Source organism: Drosophila melanogaster, chromosome 2R (assembly GCF_000001215.4).
Source record: "Drosophila melanogaster chromosome 2R".
Taxonomy (NCBI): domain Eukaryota; kingdom Metazoa; phylum Arthropoda; class Insecta; order Diptera; family Drosophilidae; genus Drosophila; species Drosophila melanogaster.
In genome coordinates, this window is record NT_033778.4 from 18,632,165 (window position 1) to 18,640,814 (window position 8,650).

Below are 8,650 nucleotides of genomic sequence, written 5' to 3' on the forward strand. Positions count from 1 at the left end.
AAACACTAAATTAGAAAATACATACTTGCAGACTCCAATATTTCTTAAATTGCATTCGGCCTAATGTAAATTTTAAAATTAGCTGTTTATCGTGTTTTAACGATTTGTCCTTTAAAATGCGAGCGCATTACACACCCTTTCCCAGTAATAAGATCGTTTAAATAGATTTTTTCAATGTATAGATTTATTCGTTAATGTTTCTTCTCTAATGCGTTCATTTCAATTGTTTGCGTTGATTGTAAAAAATAAAACAATAATCGTAATAAACGTTAAAACAAGTTGTACTGCCTAGATACGTAGTGCCAGAGTAAAGACCGCGTTTCATTCAATTGCTTCGTCACTGTCATATAGAAAATGCGTTGTGGAAAATGAAAAGCGAAACATTCACGTTCAATTTCAAATGATATATGTAGTCTTAGTTTTGTACAATCCATCCGAAGGTAAGGTAAGAATTTTGACTTAGGGTTTGGTTAGCCCTCGCAATTGTTTGGTTTCGACTAGCCCAAACTGGCTAAACTAAATTAATTTTGTTTTACTGTTCGTTAATCGTTTAAAACTATTATATAAAGTTTAGTTCAGATTTGTGGTTAACTCCTTTCGGGACAACGCAGAGGGGTCTGGGCCTGGTGGAACACGGCTGCATAGTGTTGCTGCATTCTACTTCTTGTCGGCACCCGCATTGGACTGCGTGGAGTACGAATATTGAGACCAGTAATGATTGGCGGCACCGCCATCATTATTGCCAGCGCCGCCGCCGACATTTACGCCTGATCCGCCACTGGCATTCCCAGCCGCTGCTCCGCCAGAGCCCTGCTGCTGCTGCTGTTAAAGAAACAATATCTTTAGTATTCTCGCTTCCAATGACTTTCATAAGACTCCTCCTGCTTACCTGCCACCAGGACATCCACTGTTGTTGCTGCTGCGGATCGGCACTCTGCCAGGCCTGTTGGTTGCCATAACCTGCTGGGAGAATCAACATAACTCGTATAGTCTTCGCCCTTAAGCAGTCGAACACTGCGTCACTTACTCTGCATTTGGTTATAGGCCCAGTATTGTTGCTGGCCCGCCGCTGCTTGCTGAGGTTGTTGGTATTGTTGTGACTGCTGCTGAGTCTGCCAGATGCCCGTTTGTTGATGCTGCGGCGCCTGCTGTTGCTGATGGTGTTGACTGTACGTACTCCACTTGCCGCTAAGGGAGGCCTACAGGAACGATCGAGATCTTAGCCAGCTGTCATGCGTCGAGGATTTGGTCGCACACTTACCTTGCCTCCGCCAGGTGCTCCACCTTGTTGCTTGTACTGATCGTAGCCACCGCCTACAGCGGTGTTATTGCCATACTTGGGTAGCGATTGACCAGCTGACCGCTCATAGCCACCGCGACTATCTTCTTTGGTGTCGCGGTGGCCAGGCCGAAAATCCCGTTGTTGATGAGTACCACCTCCCGAGCGATAGCTACTCTGGCTGCTGCCCCGGTTCCGGTCGTTACTGCCCATTCGACTGCGGTCGTTGCCACGGTCTCGATCGCGATAGTCCCGCGAGCTGCCGTAGCCGCGGTCGTCATACCCACTTCTGCGGTTGTTCTGCATCCAGTTTTGCTGACCACCACCACCACCACCACCACCGCCGCCGCCGCCACCACCACCGCTGCCGCCTGCGTATCCACGGTTGCGATTGTCGTATCCACGACTGCCGCTTCCACCGCCACCATAGCCGCGATCATCGTACCCGCTTCTGCGGCTGTTCTGCACCCAATTTTGCTGGCCACCGCTACCGCTGTTGTAGTTGCGGCGATTGTCGTAGCCACGACTGCCGCCTCCACCACTATTGCTGGAGTAACCGCCACCGCCGCCTCCCCTGCGGGAGTCGCTCCAACGACTTTCGTGCCGCTGGCCGCCATAATCACGACGTCGGTCATCATTGTATCGATTCCGGTTCCGGTCATCACGACGATAGTTGTCGCGACTTCCTCGGGATCTCTTGTCACGCGACCTCTCCGCGTCAATGGCCTTTTTGCCCTTCTCGTTGTACTTCTTGACCTCGCTCTTGGCCTCGTCACCAGTCAGCTCCGTGTAGTTTATATCATCGAACCAGCCAAACTCCAGCGAGGGAAGTGTGAAGTTGGCTGGAAAAAGATTGCGTGTACATCATCAATAAGGCTGCACAATTGCTAAAATCGCTCATTATCATTACAGATTAGGAATTATTGTAGATGGAGTATAGAGGGAAAGAAGGGATCAACTTTGGCAACCGAACGTAAAAGGGCGCAAAAATTTCGATTTTCAAGAAATCCAGTTGTGAATAAAGTCCATCCTTTATACGTTCCAGTTGCCAAGTGGGGGTTGTTATAGAATAAATGTTAATGAATAATGGTAATAATAATAATCAAATTATGAGATATTTTGAAGGGCTTACAGTTACAATTACGTATAGATACATAAAGTGCAGCTGCTTACAAACTAAATACGTTACATAAGTTTTTATAATGTTTTTCATTTTAACAAGAATGCCTCCTTATTTAGATAGGTAGAATAATAAGTTATACGATCGTACATTATTCTGGATTTTTTTTTTCAATTCGTTGCTTTGGTGTGGTGGATAATATTTACCTCGTAAATTATTAATTGTTGATTCTTTAACTGTAAAAGCATTTCCCTTTTCCTCTTTTTCGGCGATGCGACGTTTCAATTCATCTTCGCTGGGTATGCAAACGACCGCAATTCGCTTGAAGTCGTTAAAACCCTTCATTTTACGTCGCTGGGCCGAGGCATACACATTGGTCTACAAGAATACAGTTGGTTGATCGGTTGGTTGGTTGGTGTTGTTTGGTTGAATTGGGTTCAGATTTTGTCTGCCAGTTGTTGTTTGGTTGGATTTGGTTTGGTTGTTGTTGGGACAGTCGTCGAACTTGAGAAACACGTTGATGATACGGCTCGGTTGGAGACCTCGGTCTACCGGGATCGAACCCAACTCGCATTGAGCTCGCTTGCTTTCAGCGCTTATAATCTAACACATACCTGTTGCACGGCGGGACACCCACTTCCCGCCCACACTCCGCCGGCAAGGGAGCGGGGCCTTACGGAAGCGGTGCGCGCACACCAACATAATACCTAGGGGGCGGCGACGGGTTAATGTTAACCCGGCCACATCTAACAACAGTTGACTTAATACTTTGCATAAGGATAACAGAATGTACTATGGGGGAAAAGTAGTCGCGGTTGGCTGTGCTGCTGGCTGTAGGATGAAGCATCGCATAGCTTTCTGTAGATACACATACATATATATGAGAATAGTTGGCATTTAGAGAGAGAGATAGAGTAGAGATAGTAGGTACTAATACGTATATGTGATTAGATTGTAGGCGAACGACTCGTCGATCGGATTTGTGTTTGTCTACTTACAGTGGCATCCATGCCGCTCGCTCCTCCTCCTCCTCCTTCTTCCATACTTTACTTCACTCCATTCCATTACACTCACTCATCTTTCTCCAATGCCATTTCCATATCCATATCCACTTCCATCCCCACTTTTCTTACAATTCCCTCTTAACTGCCCCGTCAACTGTTGCGCCTGCACGTAAAACTTAAGCTAATGGGAAGTCCACAGATACTTACTGCCTCAAACTTAAGCACTCTAATTATCGGATCGACTTACAATTAGGACATACCTGCACGTTGGTGCCCCTTCTAGGGGCACTTGGGCACTCTATTAAGTTAGAGCGATGAGCAAAAAAAAAATGCATACTCAAATGTACAATTAAAAAATATATAGCGCAACATTGCTGTGCCCCGCTGGTGGAACCCCTCAATCCCGAGGGGATCAGAGCCCCAGTGTGTTGGGTGGGCGCCAAAGTCATCATCAACGTATAATTCTCGCTTGTTTCGTTTTGTGTTTGGTTATCGTTCGTTCATAGTGTAATCTTGTGTGTTTGTGGGCTGGTGTTTTGTTTCGGGTGTATGTAGGTCATTTGTTAATGGTTTACCTGATCAAGTATGAAATTTCGACGCCGCTTCATGGCAATATCTTCCAGAGCCGCCAAGCTATTTAAGCATATCTCGTACACCTTGTCCCATCGACCTTTGTGCACAGTCTTGCGAGAGGCGCCATCGATCTGCAAATATATTGGTCAGTACTGAATATCTTCAGCGCCTAGCTATGTACATTTATTAACCAACTTACTGTCATCTTTGAAATGAATGCGTCGGGTCCAATCAACTCGTAACGCTTGTCAGCATTCTCGGCCACATGCTTATGGGCCCAATGGGTCTTTCCGGCTCCTGGCAAGCCAACCAGTAAAATGACTTCGCACTCCTTGCGAGATCCGACGCGTTGTGGACCGGAAACCAGCTTTTCGACAGGTACTAAGCCGATCAATACATAGCCTTCCAGCAGGGCAGCTGTATCCCTTGGCTCGGGCACGACATCCTCGTACTCATCTTCGGTCGTCTGCGACCTGTCCTTTTCCTTTTCGGATTCAGCCTTTTCCGAATCTCCATCGGTTTTGGGTCGCTTGTTCGGCGAGGGGCCATCCTCATCTTCTTCATCATTGTTTTCGGAGGGTTTCTTATCCTCAGATGCCTTTTCATCGTTTGCCTGTTCTGCAGCAGCATCACCATTTGACACAGCTGCAGTTTCTGACGACTTTTCGGTAGAAGTTTCAGCTAAAAGGAAAACCCAAAATATTAGCATTTTGTGGGATAACTGATTTTCAATCAATCATTACTCACCAGTTTCCGAAGCCTCGGTAGCTTCTGATTCGGGCTTAGCAGCTTCAGCAGGAGCCTCGACTTTAGTTTCGGCTTCTGTTTCCGTTTTTGGCGCCGCCTCATCCTCTTTGGCTTTTTCAGGATCTTCGGCTTCCTCTTCATCTTTCTCCGAAGAAGCCTTGCCATCTTCATCCTTTTTCTCCACCTCATCATCATCCGCCGTGGCTTCGTCCAAGACCTTCCACTTCTCGCCATCGTTGTCATCCTTATCGTCGTCCTTATCCTTGTCTTCGTCTTTACGTGGCTTGCGGCGCTTGCGCGTGGGCCTCTCGGCATTCACCAACAGCTGCTCGGTGTCAGAGAAATTCACTAAGTATTCGTAGCCCTTGGTAACGATGTGCGGAAACAGGGCTCCCTCCTCGCCCAGTATGCTCTTCTCAAACTCGAACGCAACTCCAAGATCCTCGCCGTTCAGAGTGTAGTTAATTGTGCACGGCTCACTTTCCAGATCTAAATAGCAGCCGATAACGTCATCCAGCTGGTAAGGCTTGCCGTAATCGGTAAACTCGCTCTGAGTAGCCTTACGCCCGGTCTCGCAATAGCCAAATGAATGCTCGGCCTCGCCTAGCAACAAGGAGCTCTTGGGCATTGAAAATCCCACGCGGAATCCTCGCACATGCGGCTCATCGCGGAAGTAGTGCGAGTTCTCCGGCACCGACTCCTCGGAAAGGCGCACCTCAAAGCACACTTTGCCTTCGCGCACTCCGTAGTTTGCGCGGGCTCCGGACCAAATAAGCGAGTAAATTTCCGATGTCAGGGGTTTGGCCGATGCAAACGTGGTTGGGTCGATGCGTAAATGCAAGTCAGAGTCCACTGGAATATAAAAACAAAGGGATATTAGTTACTGTGAATGATGGATCAAGCTTTGAACGTTAAGGAATGTGTGTATCGAATTCGTTGCAAACAGCAAGTCTACTTACGCCAGCTCAATCCGACTTTGTTCTCCTCGATGGTTGGCTCGTCCTCAGGAACTGTGCGTTCCTCGGCCGCTGCCTTTGACTCACGCTTGTCACCTACGCTGCCGCGATGTTTGGACGAGCGGGAGCCACTGCGCGATCGGGATTTGGACCGACTGTGTGATCGCTTGCGGCGTTCCGGGGGCTGATCCTCAGGCTTAGCTGCTGGCTCGGTCTCCTCCGCCGTTTTCGGGGCGGCCGAATCCTCCTCATCAACGTCCATTTTCTGGCTGTCGCCATTTGACTGATGCTCGGCCACAGTGCTCTCGGCTGGTTTCTCCTCTACAGGCTCCTCAGTTTGTGTAGGTTCCTGCTCCTCAGGGGCAGCATCATGATCCTCTTCCATGGGTTCATCAGCCACTTCATTCTGTGGTACGACGGCGGGTACTGCCTCTTCGATTGTCTCCTGCTTGTCGTCTGTCTCCGACTTTTCATCAAACTCTTCGGGCTCAGGCTGCGACTCCTCATTGACCGCTTGGTTGACGGTTGTGTCCTCTGTCACTGCTGCAGCTGGCTCAGCTTCCTCCGGCTCACTTTGTTCTGGTTCCGGCTCGGCTGCTGGCTGTTCACTTTCTGGTTCTGGCTGTGGCACTGTCTTATCCTCCGGCTGCTCCTCCTCTTCGAGAGTATCGAGCACTGGTTCTGCGGCCACGGGAGCAGCTTGCACCGGCGATGGAGAGCGGGACATAGAGCGCGTGCGACGCTGACGGCGGCTTGGTGTGACCGGCGCATTTTCTGGACGCGGGAAAAGTGAAATGTGATTACTTTATCATTATATAAGGAAAACTTACAACTAACTCACGCTCAGTCGCACACAAACAGAAACCGAAACACAAGCATGACTTGGACGCGGCAAAGCACACGCACACAGTGACACCCACACACATACACACTGGAACAATCGGGCGGTCAAATGACGCATACACACAAACTTACCACCGTCGCCGGCTCCTCCTTCCACATATGCCCTCAGGCGCTCGACGAGCACCGCTTTGACTCCTTTGGTGTCCAGGCCGCGCGACTGGAGCTCGTTGCGCAGGTCCACCACCTTCATCTTCTCCAGCTTCGCCACATCCATTCTTGCGCTTCAATTTGGATTGGCGGCAGAAACACACACGCTTATTCACTCAATGTGCACCGCTGAAAAGCTGGCGATGTGAAAAACTGAATTGGGGGAATTTCGGGCCAAATCACGCTGTCTGGCAAATGACACCCACACTGGAAATGTCACCGTAGTCAAGTCGCAATGGTTGCTAGCACCGTGCGCGCACAATTAAAACGCAATATTCGTTTTTACATTCGCATTTGTTGCGAATAAATAAATGGACCTAAATATTATACCGAACGCGTTGAAGTGAAGTTGGCTGCGATTGGGAAAACGAAAACGTAGAGCTACCGTGCTTGGGTTCGATACTTGTGCTTGGTGGCTATCGATAACAGGCTGAACATCACTAGCGATAGAAGGCGCTTGTGTGCATCAACCGTTTGCATGTGCGCTGCAAGAAAATATTTAATGATTGAATGATTTGTAGTAAATACTATATCAATAAAAATTAATAGGCAAAGTCAATGTTTATTTCAAAACATAATTAATAGTATTAAAACCTGCATAACAAAGTGTTTTTCGTAAATTGACTTTAGGTATAATGGCTGTTTGGCACAGGCATTAACAACGACTCCGTGGCGCAACGGTAGCGCGTCCGACTCCAGATCGGAAGGTTGCGTGTTCAAATCACGTCGGGGTCAAGCAATTGATGTTTTTTTTTCATTATTTTTAGTTTGCAAACTATATAAAATAAATACGAATTTAAGATTTCAAAAAAAAAAAACAGTATACAAAATTTGCATCGGCCGGGAATCGAACCCGGGCCGCCCGCGTGGCAGGCGAGCATTCTACCACTGAACCACCGATGCTTAAATACTAGATGTCTTACCTTCAATATAAGCTTGGATTGCAAATCCATTGGGTCATTTCTATAAATTGCTAAAATAGTTTAAGGTTGATTAATAAAATGTAATGCTGAAATAAAACTAACTTAATACGCAGCGTTGCTAATATACTTATTACGAAAAACTGCATGTTTTTTATATTATACCATTTTCCTAACTTGTTATAACATCCTAACTTCCTAACTTTTGTAACATCGATTGTGGCCATGCCCCTTCAGCAGAACAAGTGCTCATTAACACTCACTTATAATTAAATTTGAAATATATTTTATCGACATGCCATACTCATGTCGCTATAAAATCTATAAGTTAAAGATGCACAATCCAAAATTTCGCAATTGGAGCGTTTAAATTCAGGAATATGTCTTTTTGGTGGATGATACAAAGCCTTTTGATCCTGTGGACAGTGTCAGTGGTAAGAATAAATAAAATAATCAATAAAGAAATTTGTGGCAATAATATATTTATTTTTAATTTTTAGGGATCAAAAAAAAGCAACTATGAAGTCCGCTTTGAGTCGATAGATGCCGTAAAAGGAAGTACCGAAACCCTTTTTCTATACCAGCTACGATTGCTCGGTAGAAACCGCATGATAAATGGAACTCTTATTTTCTTAGAAGACTTGGACGAAACGTTCGACGTCCTTTTCGAATCCCACGCATTTAAAAATGGATATTGGGTCAAGGGAATCGTGAACGCCGCCGCCAGCAAACCCTGCGAATTTTTCAATCGCTACTACATTTCCTTTTTCCTAGTAAAATCGACCGAATCGAATTTACCCACTACCGGTGCTGAAATGTGTCCTTTTCGAAAGGGTACATATTTTGTGAAAAACGGCGTTGTTTCTACCGAAGATTGGCCACCCATTGTCTTTAAAGGTCTTAACAGATTCACCATTTCGTATCTAAAAAATGGCGAATGTGTTGGTGGAGTTCAGTTAACAATTAGTATAGCAGAAATCATCACATAGTCTTAAAAATTT

General features: G+C 46.5%; 2 protein-coding genes and 2 non-coding genes across 6 annotated transcripts; 2 read left to right on the forward strand and 2 right to left on the reverse strand.

The window, feature by feature from the left end:
- Window positions 1–163: 163 nt before the first annotated feature.
- CG30122 (uncharacterized protein) lies at window positions 164–7,106 on the reverse strand. Of its 3 annotated transcripts, none has more exons than NM_137510.4 (10): window positions 6,655–7,106; window positions 5,683–6,453; window positions 4,724–5,575; window positions 4,176–4,657; window positions 3,979–4,107; window positions 2,606–2,777; window positions 1,262–2,121; window positions 1,028–1,199; window positions 890–960; window positions 164–822 (listed from the first exon to the last, which is right to left on the reverse strand). In NM_137510.4, exons 1-10 carry the CDS (start codon window positions 6,794–6,796, stop codon window positions 658–660), a joined length of 3,816 nt encoding a protein of 1,271 aa, NP_611354.2. In that variant the 5' UTR covers window positions 6,797–7,106; the 3' UTR covers window positions 164–657. The 3 variants fall into 3 exon arrangements, with proteins under 3 accessions (NP_611354.2, NP_001163197.1, NP_001163196.1); NM_001169726.2 differs by having other exon boundaries at window positions 164–819; window positions 890–963; NM_001169725.2 differs by having other exon boundaries at window positions 890–963.
- Window positions 7,107–7,392: 286 nt separating this feature from the next.
- Window positions 7,393–7,464, forward strand: tRNA:Trp-CCA-2-2 (transfer RNA:Tryptophan-CCA 2-2). The gene has a single exon. It is a non-coding gene; the product is annotated as a tRNA-Trp (tRNA).
- Window positions 7,465–7,561: 97 nt separating this feature from the next.
- Window positions 7,562–7,632, reverse strand: tRNA:Gly-GCC-1-9 (transfer RNA:Glycine-GCC 1-9). The gene has a single exon. It is a non-coding gene; the product is annotated as a tRNA-Gly (tRNA).
- A 397-nt stretch (window positions 7,633–8,029) lies between these two features.
- On the forward strand, window positions 8,030–8,638 carry CheA56a (Chemosensory protein A 56a; the record flags this gene model as incomplete). Its single annotated transcript, NM_001032267.1, has 2 exons — window positions 8,030–8,083; window positions 8,150–8,638. The coding sequence occupies 2 exons, from the start codon at window positions 8,030–8,032 to the stop codon at window positions 8,636–8,638; spliced, it is 543 nt and encodes a 180-aa protein (NP_001027438.1).
- Window positions 8,639–8,650: the final 12 nt, after the last annotated feature.